This window comes from Furipterus horrens, unplaced genomic scaffold (assembly GCF_987537825.1).
Source record: "Furipterus horrens unplaced genomic scaffold, mFurHor1.1.pri manual_scaffold_8, whole genome shotgun sequence".
In the NCBI taxonomy this organism is placed as follows: Eukaryota; Metazoa; Chordata; class Mammalia; order Chiroptera; family Furipteridae; genus Furipterus; species Furipterus horrens.
In genome coordinates this window covers 90,951,951-90,968,415 of record NW_028327178.1, presented here as the reverse complement: position 1 = coordinate 90,968,415, position 16,465 = coordinate 90,951,951, and the positions used below count along the sequence as shown (strand labels likewise).

Genomic DNA, 16,465 nt, shown 5'->3' with positions numbered 1-16,465 from the left:
CAGTCACCCTTCTTAGTACTTTACGACAGTCTCATTTAATCCTCAAATGACCTCGGAGTGAGTCCTGTAGTGTTCCCATTTTACAGAAGAGGATCCTGAGGCACGGAGATAAATCTGCTCTCTCTCTATGCTCCAGGTGAGGGATTGGCTGGATCCCCAGTTTCCCACCCCAACTCTGCCACCGTGGCTGTGGGCCGGCCAGGGCCTGTGTTTGGTATCACTTTCCCCATCTGCACTATGAGCATTTGGCATAGCGAGGCTGTGAGGTCTCTGCTTCGGTGTGTCCACAGCTGATGTGCAGCCGATAGGGATTCCTCCTCCAGGGCAGGACCAGGTCTCACCCATCCCTGCTGCCTGGAATGCTGGCTCCTTTTCTCCCTGGAAAACTCCTATTTATCTTTCAAAATTCAGCTCAGATATCACTAATGAGAAGTCTCCCAACATCAGAGAGAGACAGAGACAGAGATAGAGACTCAAACAGACTCAAAGAGACAGAATAAAAGATAGATTTAGAAAAATGGAGAAAAGAGAGGGGAGAGAGGGAAAGGGAAACAGGGAACCCAAGGCAGAGGTGGAGGGAGGCAAGCCAACTAGGTAAGCTTGGGACACAAAGCTACAATGACTAGGCCCCAAGTCCCCTCACCTTCCAGGAGCCCCTGCCTGGAGCGGGGGAGGGCACCAGAGGCAGAGGCCAAGGTGGCCCTTGTGTGACTGGGGAACAGACTAGCCAGGAGATGTTGACACAGAAGAGAAGTTTATTGAAAGCGCAGGACTGGCCCCTGAGGCCCCAGAGCGCTCTCGGAAGCAGAGTCCTGTGGGTAGCCCTGCCATCCCCACCCAGCCCGGGGCACAGCTGCAGGGCCAGAGCACCTGGGTCAGTCTGCGTGGATAAGGGACACTTATACTGTCACCAACACAGGCTAGAGGCTGGGAGGGAAGTTGAGGCAGAGAAGGCAGGTGGGCAGGACACTGGCAGTCAGCAGGGAGGGTCAGTGGTCATCTCAGTCTCAGGACGCCACAGTCAGCACCACGGCATTCTGCAAGGAGCCACAGTTCTTGGTTAGGCTCTGAGTCCTTGTGCCCGGCACACCTGCCATGCCCCCCACTCCTGCGCCAGTCTCTGTGGACGCCCCCGTGCCCTGCGGTCAGCACTGTACCAGAACACAGCAAGCACGCATTAAGGGAATGAACGAACAAATAAATGAATGATGAATAAACGACCTCCAGTGTAGGAGAGACGCACTGACTTAAGGATTTAAGAGACCCAAGTCCAAGTGCCATTTCTCCTGCTAATTTTCTGTTGACCTTGGGCCTAAAGTTTGACCTCCTTCAGCCTCGGTCTTCATCTGAGAAATGGGTTCAGGACACTCTGCTCCATCTACCCCCCAGAGCTGTTCCAAAACTCAAAGTTGTGCTGGATTCAAAAGGATTGTGTGGTCATACCAATATTCAACAAGAAAAAGCATCATGATCTATTATTAGCCATGCCTGCCACAGGCACAGGATAAGGAGGGACAGCCCATGTATTTGCCAGCCCTGAACCAGGAGAACTGCAATTCTGTGAGTGAATCTGAGAGTCCACTCTATAGGCCAGACATGGGTCTGAATTCATCAGGAAAAGACTCTATGATTGATTGACAATGTCTGCCATGGGCTAGCAAGGCAGGAGTGGTATAGTACATGTCATCTATTTGCCATTTCCAAGTTCAGTAATTTGTCATTCCCTGAGCGCCTTAGAAAATGGTACAGGGGCAGACAGATGATGAGGCAGAACACTCCCCTCCTAGTCTGAAGCAGGGCTCTGCAGAGACAAGCTTAAGGCCATCTAGACCACACCTGCCCGGGAAACTCACCTCTATGACGTCCAGGGCTGCATTGGCAAAATTGATGTCGAGAACCTTAGGCAGTGGAATTCCAATATCCAGGTCCACTGTGAAGAGGGAATGGGTGAAAGCAATGACATGTGGAGGGCCTGGGTGGGACCTGCTGACCCTACTCCACCACTTTCCTTGAGCCAGCCATTTTTCTTCTTGGGGACTCAGTTTCTCTTATTGGTAGACTCCCACTCATCCTACTGTACTCAAATGAAAACGCCCCTTTTCTGTGTCATCATCAGTGGCTCCCCTCAGCAGAGCCTCCTCAGGGTTCTGTCAGTCCCTCGCACGCTCTGGGACATGTATTCTAATCATTTGTTTATCTGACTACGTCCCTCTGGATTATGAGCTTGAGAACAGGAGCCAGGTCAGGTAGCTCTTGGGGCCCGAGCTGGGCATGGTGTAAATGCTAGTCAGTGTTGTTTAAACACAAGCTTTGGTGCCTCAATGTCTGCATCTTAGACATGGTGATGAGCCCCTCTCCAGCCTCAGTGTCTATCAGAACAAGGACAGAGGCAATAGATTTGACAGTCCCAAGTTCAGACACTCCACGTGTCCAAAAAGACAGCGGAGGCCACCCCTACCGTTGAGCTTCGGCACATATGCCACCCGGATCACGTCACTGAGCCATTCTTCTAAATGGGACGTCTGCAACAGAGCACAGGGAGAGCGGGGAGGTGTGGCTTTGCAGGGAGCAGTGTGCCCCTTCCCAGGGAGGGACATCCAAGGTCCAGCTGCCCCAGCCTCCCCCACACCTGAGGACACAGCTCCTGTGGGACACAGGGCCCATTGGGGTAGGATATTCACCAGTGACCCCAAGGAGACTCTGTGATTTTTAGGACAGCTTCCCTGAGCCCCACAAGCTTAGGAGAGCTTCCTTCCTAGAGGAAGGGTCTGTGAGGCCCAGAGTGGGCCTATGCCTGAGAAAGGGAGGAAAATGTACCTCACTCTGTGCAGTCTGAGCTAAGAGTCCTACCAATTTAGGAACGCTTAGAATGTTCTAGAACCTGAGTTATGGTGAGATTCCAGAACCACAGAACTCTGAGAAGCAGGACTCTAAGGGCTCTGTGCAGCTCTGCAATATTAGAAGTTTCTGAGTTCAGGAGCCTTATTACTTAAATGAAGTTGTGGAATTTTGAGCCTTTGTGAGATTCTAGAATTTACAATTTTGTGAGGTTCCAAGGCTTTGATAGATCCTGAGATTCATATTCACTGTCCTAAGATGATGACTATTTTATATACACGTACACACATACATCCCTGCCCCAATATTTGTCCTATACCTACACACACACACACCTGCCCTGATGTTCATCCTACACCTACACACACACACACACACCCTGCCCTGATGTTTGTCCATTCTGGCTTGTTGGGGCAGAGCCCGGACTGAGGTCAGATCTGTCATATGGCCCACAACTCATCCCACCTCCTTTCCAACCCCACTTGAAGACCCTCCCCACTGCCAAGCTGCTCACTCTCCCAGGAACTTACATCAAAGTGGTGGGCAAAGGAAGAGGCCAGCTTGACACTGAGTCTGGTGGAGAGAAGAAAGGTATTGGGGGCCCAACCCCCACCCCATCACCCACTGAGCAGTGCTCTACTCCAGCGCAGCCCCGTCTGCCCACCCTACTCACCCCTAGCTCTCTCTCTATCTACACTGGACTCAGAGACTCAGTTTTCCTACTTATAAAATGGACTTGGAGGAATCTAACCTCCTTCTGAGATATCACGGCCACCACCCCCAACTCCGTGGTCCTGGAGCCTCAGTCTGACTCCCAGTTGTTGGACTCTGGGTAAGTGGGTGAACCTCGCTACGGAGTGGCCCTCCATAGACTGAGTACCAGACACAGGGTGCTCCGTATCCAGCAGGTGCACACTAAAGGCAGCAACCCAGTGGTGGGCCACAGCTGGCCCAAACACAGTTCCAGACCCAGAGCTTGGACACAGACCACTCTCTCATGAAGGGCTGAGACATGAACTGCCACCAGGAAGGAGAGACAACCTCAAGCAGCAGGCAAGGTTAGAAATGGGGCTGCAGTAGAGCCTTGCAGGGGGGCAATTGCAAGTAGCCTGAGGGGCCTGCAGGGGACACTGAAATGGAGTCAGGTGAGTACTGAGTGCCTGTGGCTCAGATTGGCTGGGTTTCTGAGACCAGAGGGAAAGCCCTCGAATCCAGGGGAAGGACAGACAGACACAGCCTGGAGAGTGGAGGCCCAGATGGCAGACCTGCCTCCAGGGACAGCCCACTGTGCCAGCCTAGGCTTTGCAAACAGTGAAGTGCCATCCCTGTGTACAGAAGGATTGCCATCAACATCCTTATCTTGGTTATTATGATAACCACCAGACCTAGTTCCCATGGGGGTAGAGAGATTAGAAAAATAACTAGTCCACCTGAATAATGAAGCATTTTACAACATTCAAGCACCGTTTTCTCCAGGGCTGATAGCTCAGGAGTCTGGACTCCACATCCTGGCAGTAGGTTCATCTCCAGGGCCAGGTTTTGAGCAGGAAGAGTGGAGGAAGCCTGCCCTGGGCCCTGCCTCTCTGAACATACACTAACACCATCCCTTGCCCAGAAGGTCTTGGAGGCAAGGAAGATGTTGGTAAAACACCTGCAACTTAGATGGTGCCTGATAAGTGGAAGGAGGTTCCTGTCAGTCCCTGATTCTTGTTCCTAAAGACAAAGCCCAGAATCCCATGTTACCGTTCCAGGGACAAAGAGGAGTGCAGCTTTGCAGCCGAAGGAGCCAGGTGGGCATTTAAAGTCATAAACTGTGAGGGGAAAAACAGGCAAGGATTACTCCAAATTCAGCAGAAGGAGCTAGAAGACAGGTTTACATTCGCCAGCAGGCGAATCTCCACCATCTGTTCCTTCCACTAACCATTACTGAGGCCCTACTGTGTATTAGGGTCCATGCAGCGCTATGAGGAGGTAGCTTGAAGATTCTGGTGTTCAAAAAGCAGAATATTAAAACTGAGGGTGATTGTGTTGTACAGGAGGGGGTCTTTGGGGTTGCAGAAGCTTGGGGAGACCCTCAGTCCAGCCTAGAGTGGGGTGAGGGAGGGTGCCCAATGAGGTGATGCTGGACCTGAATCTTGAAAGATGGGGAGTCAGCCAAGGGAAGAGGGGAGACGGTGTTGCAGGTGGTGGACCCTCTGCAATCAAAGGCAGGGAGGTGGGCATGGTAGCCCTGAGTAACTGAGGTAACTGAGGTTTACGGCACAAGGACTGACAGGAAAAGCAGAGGATGAGTCAGAGGTGCAGGGTATTGAATGGTGCTAGGCCATGGGGAGTCAGGGCAGAGTGACCTGCCTCTGCCCAGATGTGTGTTTGGGAAAACTAGAAGAGGTGTGTTAGAGAGGAGCAGACTGGGGCAGGGAAGGGGGTTGGCGGGAGGAAGTTGGAGGGTTATCCAAGAGCACAGAGAAGCTAGAGCTACGGGGAGTCATTCCTGAAATCCCAAGGAAGCAAAATGGACAGGTCTTGGGCCTGGTCAGATCACAACAAGTCAGGAGTCTAAGTGGGCACTCGGGTTTCAGCTCAGATGATGACAATAAAAGAGAGGAACTCCGTGTGCTGTGCCACCATGAAATCAGGGGAGGGGGGCAATCCCCCCACCCCCATGGCCTGGAAAGAGTCAGCCCCACTCAGAGCCCCAGTGGCAGGCTCCCAACCCTGGCCTCTCACCACTTTCAGCTCTAAGAGGGCTTCAGGAGTCCCCGCAGGGAGATAGGACAGTACGCGGATGTTAGCTGGGATGGAGACTGTGGCTTTCTTGTTCTGCAGGTTGACTGTGAGTGCTTTCTTCACCCGCAATGAGAGCTGGAGCTGCTTGCCTGGGGGCAACTTCCCCTGGGCCTGGAGAGAGGCAGAGCAGAACAGGAGCATGAGGGCAGATTTGATGCCCCACCAATTGAATTGGTCTGTGAGTCAACAAACACCCCCCATGCTGGGTGCTGAGGTTACAGCCTGAACCAGACAGGCCTGACCTCAGCCTCCACAAGGCTGACAGTCATCAAGAGGAGAGACACCACCAACCCACAGAACAACTGAATCAGACTCTTGTCTCACTTAGACTCAAAATCCCCTGGAGGCCCACATGCCCTACATGATCCATCCATTGCCCTCGCCTCGATCTCACCTCCACTCCCTGGTCCCCTTCTTCTCTCCTCTCCAGACTCACCAGCTACTTCATTGTTGCTCTAATCTGCCAATCATGTGCCCACCTCAGGGCCTTTGCACTTGCTGTTTGTTCTGCCCGGAAATGTCTTTCCCTTACACCTGCCTTCCCTCCCTCCCCTTCTTCAGCCTGAGGAGCACCCTGTTTAAGAGCACTATTCCTGCACTCCTAATCTGCTTTTGCCATCCCATTCTCTTCTGCCCTCTAATACTGTGTGTCTTCTGCTTATTTATTTGTTCAGTGTCTATCACTCCATCAGAATGACAGCTCCTGGAGCACAGACACTTTGTCTACCTTTCACCTTCGGCCCCTTCTGGATGCCCAGCACCTGGCGCAGGGCCTGGTATGTGATAGATGCTCAGTGAATATTAGTTGACTGACTGAATGAATCACACAATCAGGAAATTCTGAGTCTCAGAATCATGACATCATCAGATTACAGAAGTGCTGGGAACCAGAGTCACAGAATTTTGGAGTCACTTGAATGCCGGAATCTGGGGACCAGTTTCTCAAACCCAGATTCCCAGAGTTGCAGGTTCAGACAGACAGGGAACCACCAATTCTGCCCTCCTGTGTCCTCAGATTCTAAAGCCATGGGGCCGGACTTGGAGCCGGGTGCAGGGCTCTAACAATGAAGGCCAGCGACTGGAGAACGAAGTCTTCAGCCTCCAGAGACAGGCCCAGGCTCCCCGAGCTGGAGGCACACAGTCCAGCTTGCTGCCTCCATGGCTCCCTGCACCTGCCACCTGTGCCTCCCCCAGGTCCCTTTCCCTGACACCAGGAGGTGCTTCTGAATGTCTAGCTCCAACCTCATCCCTTGCCTGAGACTCCTAGGCCCTTTTGCCAAAGACTCCGAGAAGCAGAGACCCCAACCATGCCCACTAAGGCTGATTTGAATCACCACCTTCAAGGATTCAGTTTTTCCGTGTCCTCGAGTTCAGCTTCCCTCTCCACCCTCTCAGATAGAAACCCACACCTTGTGGACCCCTTTCCAACCTCTATCAGAATCTGCTATTATGTGAGGACCTTGTAGTCATTTCAACCTCAGTAGGAATTCAGATTCTCACAGCTGGAAAGTACCTGGTCCAGCCTCAGTTGAACGAACAGGAAAGCTGAGACCAGGCCCTGCAGTCTTATACCGATGTTCGCTAGTCAAACCTCCCTTAATCTTCTCCTTTCTCTTCCCTCCCCAAGGCCAGTGCCCTGCGTCTTCACTCTCAGGACAGAGGAGACCAAGACTAAGATGAAGTAAGGCAGTTGGAGCGAGGGGACTAGTAATCTGGGAAGAATCTTGTGGCCTCTCCTTGATAGAAAAGGAGCAACCATAGGGCAAGTGCCCAGTTGACCTCTGGGGCAGTTAAAACCTGGTCTTTTCTACTCTGCTATCAGGAAATGATACACTATTAGCCATTCACACTTAAGTGTGAATTTAGAGTCAACATTCAACTGCAGCTATTTGGACAGCTTTATGGAGAAAGGTTCTGGAGTCCATACAGGCTCATCAGGAAAGAGCTACAATGATCAAACCTCATGAGCAGGGCAGGGTCACTCACCTCAGGGACCAAAGCTGCCAGGTCTGTAGTTGTCAATGGGACATTGCTGGGAACCTGGGCCAAAGACAAAATGAGACGGGGTGGTGAACACAGAGAGCGGACAGGGATCCCTCAGCACATACAAAGTGGTTTTGTTCACCTCCCACCCCACGCCCACCAACCACATACGCATCTCTACAAACACTCCTGCTCCTTCCATTGGCCAATGATTACTGAGTACCCACTACATGTCAGGCAAAAGGCTAAGGGCTTTGCATGCCTTTGCTCATTTCACATTTACAACAGTTCAAAGTAGCGAGTGCTCTGATTACCTTTTTTTACAGATGGGGAACTTGAGGCTCCACTCTAGACTCATAAGCTGGTAAGTGGTGGTACTGGGATTTGACCTGGGCAGGCTAATTCTAGAACCTTCAACCACTCTGCCAGAACTCACAGTCTGAAAGCCTGGGAATCTGACTCCAGACATTTTTTTTTTATCCAAACAGTATTTTCAAAAACTATAAATTTGTCTCCAGTATTTATAAATCAGAAAATTTCATATGAATTTGGCCCATTTATGGCTGAAAGATTGGAAAATCTGATCATAAATGGGCCTGCTCCTCTCCCCTTGGGGAGGATGAGTGGCAGCTGCCTGAGAAATGGAGCACAGGGTCCCCAGATCACTACAGTCCTACAAGAACTGCTTCCCTCATTCTGTTAATTGAAAATGACCCAGGCTTCTGGGGCCCTGGTGCTTGAGACCACTGAACTACACATGTCCACTTCTCAGAACAGACCTGTTCACACAGGATAAACATACTGTGTCCTGGTCAGAGGACTCTCAGACTCTCACCCAACACAAGGCCGTTCACCGTGGAGAGAGACGGCACCTGGCCTCTGAGATCCTGCTCTCCTGCCTAATCCATGCATGCACACACATGCACATGCACACAACACATGCTGCTCAGACATGTCCGTTCTCAGACTCAGAGTCTCTGCCTGGCTCTGACTGCCACCTCCCTCCAGCTAGAGGACACCTGCCTCCCAGCTTAGGAGCTTGTTCCAGTGCTCTCTGGACCCTACGTGCAGGAAGGGAGTGACCAGCCTCTGCTCCTTTGGGCCTAAGCTGCAGATGGGGTGGGGAAGGGGAGCAGGTGGCTTAGAGCTCCCTGCCTTTGGAGAGGGCTGAGACCAAGAAATTGCCTCTGGGTGAGGCTTCTGGGGGGCTGAGCCTTCCAGACATCTGTGAGGGATGAGGGGTGAGGAGCCAGAATGGAAGCAGAGAGGTCTCAGAGGCTTCAGAACAAATGTCCAAGTGGCCTTTCAAATAGTCCAACCCTAGTTTTCCTCTCTCCAACTCACATCTGTCCAGAAAGCTGTAGAGCTGTTAATCATTCACACATTAGTGTAAAAAAGGGCTTTTGACTCTGAAAGGACTCATCTGAGGCAAGGATGGAAAGTTGGCTACATTTCACATGCCAGTTCTAAATATGGTCACATCAAAACCAATGACAACACCGCTCAGCTGGGCGGCAAATACCGATATGGTCAAATCCTAGATTTAGCCAATCAGAGGGCCATTATCAATGAGCAGTGTTTACCACAATAACACGAGTAGGCATGTGTATGCTATAAACTTGTCTAACTCCATTCAGTTATAGAGAAAAGGGCTCATCAAAGCTGACCCGTCATGATGTGACTGGGTCATCATTAGCATTTCTGGGGCACAGCAGGGTAGGGTGCCACACTCACCAGCTCAGGGGTGATGTCTATGTCGAGGGCACCGTTGGTCTGCAGGAGCCCAAATATGGTGTTGAAGAGGTACAGGGGTATGGTCACCTGAGATGTGTGGTCCTCCTTAGGAGGCACCTTGATGGGTTTGGGGTGCTTGGGGAAGTCGATGATGTCACCAGCTATGGTCTTCACAATGGGCTGCAGGGGCAGGAGACAGGGCATGGGAGGGTCTCAGGGTGCTCACCCATGTGACTTTGACCCAGCGTCTCCTACCCAGCCTCCACCAGTATCCCACCCCACCTCCAACAGTGGGCAAGGCCTCGGAGGGTACTCACATTGATCTCCAGCTCTATGTACTGGTTAGAGATGAGAGGCAGTGTGGCTAGGGTGAACTCCACAGACCCAAAAGCCCCAAGGGGCACCAGGCCTGCATCGGGAGAGGAGGAGGGACAAAGACCTCATGATCCCAGCCCCCAATAATAATAGGCCTCACTTCCATTTATTGAGTGCCTGGCACTCTACTAAGTATTCACTTGGGCACTACTGTTAACCTCATTTTACAGATAAAAAACCTGAGGCTTAGACAGAGGAGGTCACCAGCCCCAGGCAACATAAGCCAAGCCAGAATTCCCGTTTCCCAGAGCTGGTGTCGCTAACAACCTTGCTACCCTGCCTTTCTCACACAATGCCACTTAGAGAGACATACCTGCCCCAACTTTTCTACCCTTATCCTGGTTACACCTTTTTATACTTTCCAAAGCCCATCTGTGAACACAAAAGGCATCTATGACTCCATAAGGCTCAGAGAAACTGGTGGCCGCTGTGGCTGTGGGGCCTTGGGCCACTTACTTAAGCTCTTCGAGTCTCATTCATCCTGTCTTCCCAGATAATAATAATAATAATAATAATATCCGCTTCATGTCAGGTACGCCACAGGTGCTCAGTAAGAGCCTGAAGTCCCCAGCAGATGGAGACCTGGATGTGCCCGTACCCTGCTGAACCAGGCTCAGCCCAGACCTCTCTTGTTAGGCCCCCTCAAAGTGGAAGACTCGTCCATCCGAAGAGGAAGTAAAACGTCCCAGAATCTTGTCCTTTCCTCTTCCCTTGGTACCCCCACCCACCGGGGCAATGGGAAGGGGGTAGGAGAAAGGGCAAAGAGAAGGGGTTTGGGCCCCAACTTACCCAGCACAGCCCCCAGGAGCTCATTCATCACACCTAGCACACTGTCCACCACAGGGCACAGCTGTGTCCAGAGGAAACACGTGTTACAGGAAAATAAGCATAGGCCCCAGCCTGGCAGAGGGGACAGCTGCATTTTCTATAAATGTTTGGCTATGTGTTCCCGGGGACCAAGGCAAGGTAGAATGTAGAGGAGGGTGGGGGGACACACAGAGGCAGGGGAGGGCTGGAGCTGGATGTGTTGGGCGGGCAGAGCAGGTAATACAGAGGGTCAGTTACATGGGCCTCCTTAGAAAATCCTGAAGAATGCTGGGGAGACATACTTCAGAGGCCAGTTAGGGTGTTTAGACAAGGCCCTTCCCTGAGTGGACAGAGGCAGCTGTTCCCCCGAGGTCTTGGGCCCCTCCTGCTCTCTAGGTAGACACTGGGAGACCTAGCATCCGGACCCCAAAGAAGGGTGCCCCCCCCCAACTTCACCCAGAAAGTCAGGCCTGGGCCAGGGTGTTCACTGCATATACCACCATGTGATTCCTGAAACCCCCTGTGCTATGAGAATAGAAAGCACATGGTTCAGTTTCCCGAATCCCAAGTCTGTGAATCACAGAATCTTAGTCCCCCTGGGTGGGAACCTCAGAGGTGACCCAGTCCAGCCCCTTCAGTCTACATCTGGGGCCGGAGAAGAAAGACGACCTGCCCAATGTCACAACTGTCCTCAAAGAGACAAGAGAGGGCTGCCTTTTCATGTAAACTATGGGCCCTCAAACTCCATGGTCTCTGGAGTCAGGCATATCACAGAAATGAGGGGACATCAAAGGGGCTATGATGGGTGGGGGAGCCACCCCCTTGGCGCCTGCCCTATGACCTTCGGGAAGGACGTACCCTGCGACCAGGGTGGCTGATTGCACAAGAGAAGCCAGAAATCAGATTGTTAAAAGAACTCTCCCATCACCAAATGCTAGTAATTAGTTCTTTTTTTTATGAAATTATTTTTTTTTTAAATTTTTACTTATTTTTAAATTTATTTTAGAGAAAGGGGAAGGGAGAGAGAAAGAGAAGGAGAGAAACATCAATGTGTGGTTGCCTCTTGCATGCCCCCAGTTGCGGACCTGTCCTGCAACCCAGGCATGTGCCCTGACTGGGAATCTAACCTATGACCCTTTGGTTCACAGGCCTGCACTCAATCCACTGAGCCACACCAATCAGAGTAGCTCTTATTTTTAAAACCTCTTTTGAGTCACACAAATCCTATCTCGCAGCCAGCAGTCCCGGAGACCCTAGTTAGGAGCCATGATTAAGTGCAGCCCCCTTGCTGAAATCCACCTGAGAAGGGCCTGGATGGGGTTCTTGTTGCTGGGAGCTTCCCTTCTACCCCTGAGCTTCTTTTTGATTGGCTGCTTCAAGTCCAGGGCAGTTTTGCCAATGCTTGCTACCTCCACAAGTGGTCTTCATAAGGATTCACAAGAGAGGTCCTGCCAGGGTGGCAGGTCAGATGACCTGACTGTCCAGTGCTGGCTGTGTGATCTCAGAAAACCCCTCCCTTCTGTGGCTTCAATGAAATGGGCCTGTGGCCAGCCCCGCTCTTCTCAAGTGTGGGTCATGTGCCCTGGTAGAAGCCAGGATGGCAGGGGCTGGCCACAGACAAGCATCTTGGAGCAGTTTACTCATAAAGTGTCTCTCTTATAAACTGCTAATATACACGTATGTGACCCAAGTTTAACTCAAAGCTAGTTGAAAACAAGGTTTAAAGTCAATAATAATCCAGATGGCACAGACAGAGCAGGGGGTAAGAAAGGGACATGAATACGGGAGTGAGAGAGGCGGGTCATCTGAAGCTGTAAATTTAGGACTCAGAAGTCTGGGGTCGGGCTGTGTCAGCACCCCCACAGACTTGCAGGCGGCACCTGGGAGGTTGCGGGCAGGCCAGGATGGGATTACTTTGTGGGCGTGGAAGGGAAGAACAGCCTAATCCTGCCAGGCACCCAGATTTACTCAAAGCTGGGGGAGGAGAGGCACAACCCTGGCAGAAGGGCATGCCTGGCCCAAAGCCCCACACTCACCAGTCCCGGCAGCACCTTGAAGAGCATCTGTTCCACGACCCCAAAGAGCCGTGCGGGCAGCAGCCTGGGGAGAGTGAGAAGCGCAAGGGTGTGGCCATCACATGGGGCCAACCTGGATCACGGGCAGGGTTGGGGCTCTGGATATCCCTGGTCTCCATTCTCCACAGGGTTGGCTGGGGCTTTGGAGACTGGCTTTAAATCTTGGCTCTACCTCCCTATGAGACCCAGGGGAGGATTTCAGTTTCCTTATTTGTACAGTGCCTGCCTCACAGAGTTGTTGCAGCCGAGATTAAATGGGAGTATACATGTCAGATATACAGTTTGTGCTCAGTTAATAACTGTTCCCTTGGTGTCCTCCAGCATTTGCCAAGTGACATTCTAACCCAGAACAGCACCTGGCTTAGAGTGAGGGTTCAATAAATATTTGTTAAATAAATAAGTATTGGATGAATGAAGGCATGAGAGGTTGCCTACAGGTGAGAAGTGCATGTAGAGGGGCTCAGGTCTGTTTAAAGATTAGAGGTGACAACCCCCAACCACAACCACAAGACACCAACACCATCCTGGGCTCCATCACCTCCAAGGTCCCCTATAGCCCAGAGGAGCAGGAGGAAACCAATGGGATTTAAGGGCCCCAGAGACCCAGTCTGGAATTTCCTTATTAAGACCCTTCTGGAGAGAGGAGCAACCCCAGTTCACCCTACTCCTGGGAGCTAAAACAGACCTGCCTGATTATCCATCACTGCTCAGGGCCACCCAACAAAGATGGGATAGAGGCCTGCAATTAGGCCTGGAATGCAGAAACTAATGGGGAGACACAAAAGGTGAGGGAGGGGAGAAGGCAGGTGCTGTGGAGGGTGGGTGTAAAGTACTGGGAAAAGCCTTGAGTCCAGAGACCAGCCCACTTTCGTCCCTGCCTCAATCTGTGCGTGTGACCTTGGGCACAGCCCTTTCCCTCTGGGCCTCAGTGTAGGAGGGGCAGCTGTGCTTGAACAGTTGGGGGAAGAGATGAATATGAAAGTGCCAGAGACTTCTGGATCATCAAACATAGGTCCTCATTATATAGATGCGGACACTGAGGCCCAGACAGGGGAGGGAGGGGTTCCCCTGGGGGTCACACAGCCAGTCAAGGGCAGAGCTGGGTCTCTGATGTGCTGAGAGCAGAGACTGAGATGCCGGCAGATCAGATCAGATCAGATCAAGGGGACCACACAAGGCCCCTGCTCTATCTGGCAGAGAGGACAGCAGGATCTAGGGGGCCAGAAAAGGGGGACACTCAGGAGTGGATGGTACAAGCTGTGGGCTGAGCCAGAGTCCCTGTTCATGGTGGGTCTCATTGGGGCGGGTGGGGGGAGGGAGAGGGAGTAGAAGGGGGGCGGGACCAGCTGGAGGCGGGGTGAGTTCAAGCTCCCGAGAGACCCCAGAGTTCCCCACGCTCGTGGTCTGGACCCTGCGGACTCACCCCGAGAGCAGGTTGACATGGCCCAGGAGCATGCTGCAGCGCTTGAGGATGAGGATGGGCGTACCCCGCGCGCTCACGGCCAGCGCCACCCGCGACGACACATTCACCTCGGCTGCCAGCTGCAGGAGGCCCCCCAAGGGCCTGCGAGACCAGACGCTGGGGGTGTGGCTAGGATGCCAGGCCCACCCACCAGGGTCCGCCTTAGCCACGCCCACCCCTTACACCTGGACCCCAACGAGGATGAGCAAGTTGGGTGGTCTTGCAAGTGGACTAGTTCCCATGTCCTCCTCTCAGGCCCAGCTTCCCTGCACGTCCCCCATCTTGCACAGCCCTGTACCTTCCTCCCCCACTTCTTCAGTGAGCTCCGAACGGTGGCATAGGGGTCCCCAGGGAGTCCCTGGAGGTCATTGGAAAGGAGGTTCCTGGGGGAGGAGTAGGGGATGGGAGGGAAGGGAACAGTAGTGTGGGAGTCCCTTGGAGAGGAACCAGAGTGGGAAAAAATAGTGGGCCACGGGGTGGGTGTAGGGGGACAACAGGATAGGGATTTCCTATGGGCAGTGGGGTGGGATGGGGAGCAATAAGGCAGAGGTTCTCAGAGGCACACGCACCCAGAGCCATGCAGGTCCACTTTGGTGTGCAGGCTCAGCTGCATCCCAAATCCCGGCACCAGCTTCAGCGATACCTTTGGCAGTGAGAGTTCCTCAATCTTCAGCCTGGGATGGAAGTCAAGGGGAGGGCCCCCAGGACCAGTCCCTTACTGCCTGGGACATCCCAGACCAGACGGGGCCTACAGGCCCTCTTGGGTGTGTCTCTCATCCCACTCAACCACAGGGGCTTGCTGCCATTCCCGTCTCCCTGACATACAGTGGACTCATTATATTCTGATTCAGGTACTGGGATTGCCTATTCAGGGTGCCCCGCATCACTCCCACTGCCTGCCAACAAATTAAAGAGAGATGGTCTCTCCTCTACTCTCTGAACTAAAGAAAAGACCAGCCTTCCTGTAGGGCACAGAGTGGGTGGGCAGTCAAGAGGTCACACTGGGGGGACTCACCCGGAGAGCTCCCCGACAACGCCAAAAATTCCTCCATAGCCCAGCAGGCCGCCTCCTCCAAGGAGGCCCCTGGAACCCAGGTGGCCCTCGTTCACTGCTGTGACCGTCCCCAGAACATTCTGCAGAATGGGCCCCCCGAACAGAGAGTTCTGGATGGCTGTAGAGAGGGTGGGGAGACAGAGGTTCATTTTGCAAATGGGGAGACTAGGGCCCAGAGAAGGGCAAAGGCTTGCCCAAAGTCACACAGCAAATCGGGTTTGGGGCCAATAGTACAACTACGGCTCTTGACCCTGGTCCGCCCTGTAGCACCAAAAGGGAGGACAGGAGCAAAGGAAGGAGCACACAGACACCAGGGCTTGATCAAGATGGAGGAGGCCTGACTTTGTGCCAACGGTGAGAAGGGCAAGACAGAAGGGACCACCTGTGGAGACTGGGGCAGATGGGGGTGGCCTCCTGAAGCATCTTCTATTCATAACTGCTCTACTATCCATGAGACTGTCATGCTAGGTGGCTGGATCCTGGAGCAAAAATGCCTATTGAGTTCCCGCACCCCAGAAATGTAGGACAGCCAGCACCCTCCCCTTGACGCTAATCCCACTTGTTCCCATCCCTGAGGCAGACACAGCCCTACCTGGCCTCAGCCCATGTCACCCGGTCCACCTCTTAGAAGAAAGTGAACTAACCACCGGAGTCTGCAAGCAAACCTTTAACTCCCTGAATTCTCTAAGCAGTTGAGAATTTCAACCTGTTCTTGTCTGTTCCTGAAAGCGGATGCTCTAAGCATATCGATGGGGTCGTTAACTATGCAGCTGGGCCCCTCCCAAACAGTCCACTGAGGGCTCACCTTTGTTGAGTTCATCCTTGTCAATCCGCGCGAGTGTGCCCACTGTCTCCAGCAGCCCCTGGCATGGAGTCGCCAGACCCCAGAGGAGAAGCAAGGACCACATGCCCAACATTGGAGGCGCACCTGTTGGGGTGGAAGCAGGAACTCTGAGGCACTCCTCATGCCCAAGCCTTTATCTTCCCTGTGCCCCATAAACTTGGGGCCCTCCCACCGGCCTGGCACAGTTTGCATCCAGCTTCACTCCCAGTAAAGCCCTCCCCATCCAAATGCAAACAGCGGCTAACATGTGGGCTGCACGGTACAGCTTCATTGCATGCTACAGTCTCCAGGGCACTTTCCAAGCCTCTCCCGCATTGTATTTCATTTCAGAGATGGGGACACTGAGACTAAGAGAGGGGAGGGGACTTGACGGAGGTCACAGAGCTTATCAGTGACAGGGCCAGAAATTGAGCCCAAATCCATATGACTTAAAATGTCTCATTTCTCTCCTCTCTCTCCTCTCCTCCATCCTGAATGATCCTAAGGAAAGGACTAGGATGGGAGGT

The 16,465-nt window shown here is 52.8% G+C and overlaps 1 protein-coding gene across 1 annotated transcript; it reads right to left on the bottom strand.

Moving 5' to 3' along the window:
* Nucleotides 1-735: 735 nt before the first annotated feature.
* On the bottom strand, nucleotides 736-16,081 carry BPIFB3 (BPI fold containing family B member 3). The gene is made up of 15 exons (XM_090286234.1): nucleotides 15,921-16,081; nucleotides 15,077-15,233; nucleotides 14,631-14,735; nucleotides 14,023-14,163; nucleotides 12,561-12,624; nucleotides 10,507-10,567; nucleotides 9,660-9,751; nucleotides 9,343-9,522; nucleotides 7,612-7,665; nucleotides 5,566-5,736; nucleotides 4,582-4,649; nucleotides 3,369-3,411; nucleotides 2,459-2,522; nucleotides 1,854-1,930; nucleotides 736-1,037 (listed from the first exon to the last, which is right to left on the bottom strand). Exons 1-15 carry the CDS (start codon nucleotides 16,030-16,032, stop codon nucleotides 1,008-1,010), a joined length of 1,419 nt encoding a protein of 472 aa, XP_090142360.1. The 5' UTR covers nucleotides 16,033-16,081; the 3' UTR covers nucleotides 736-1,007.
* Between the last annotated feature and the right edge of the window lie 384 nt (nucleotides 16,082-16,465).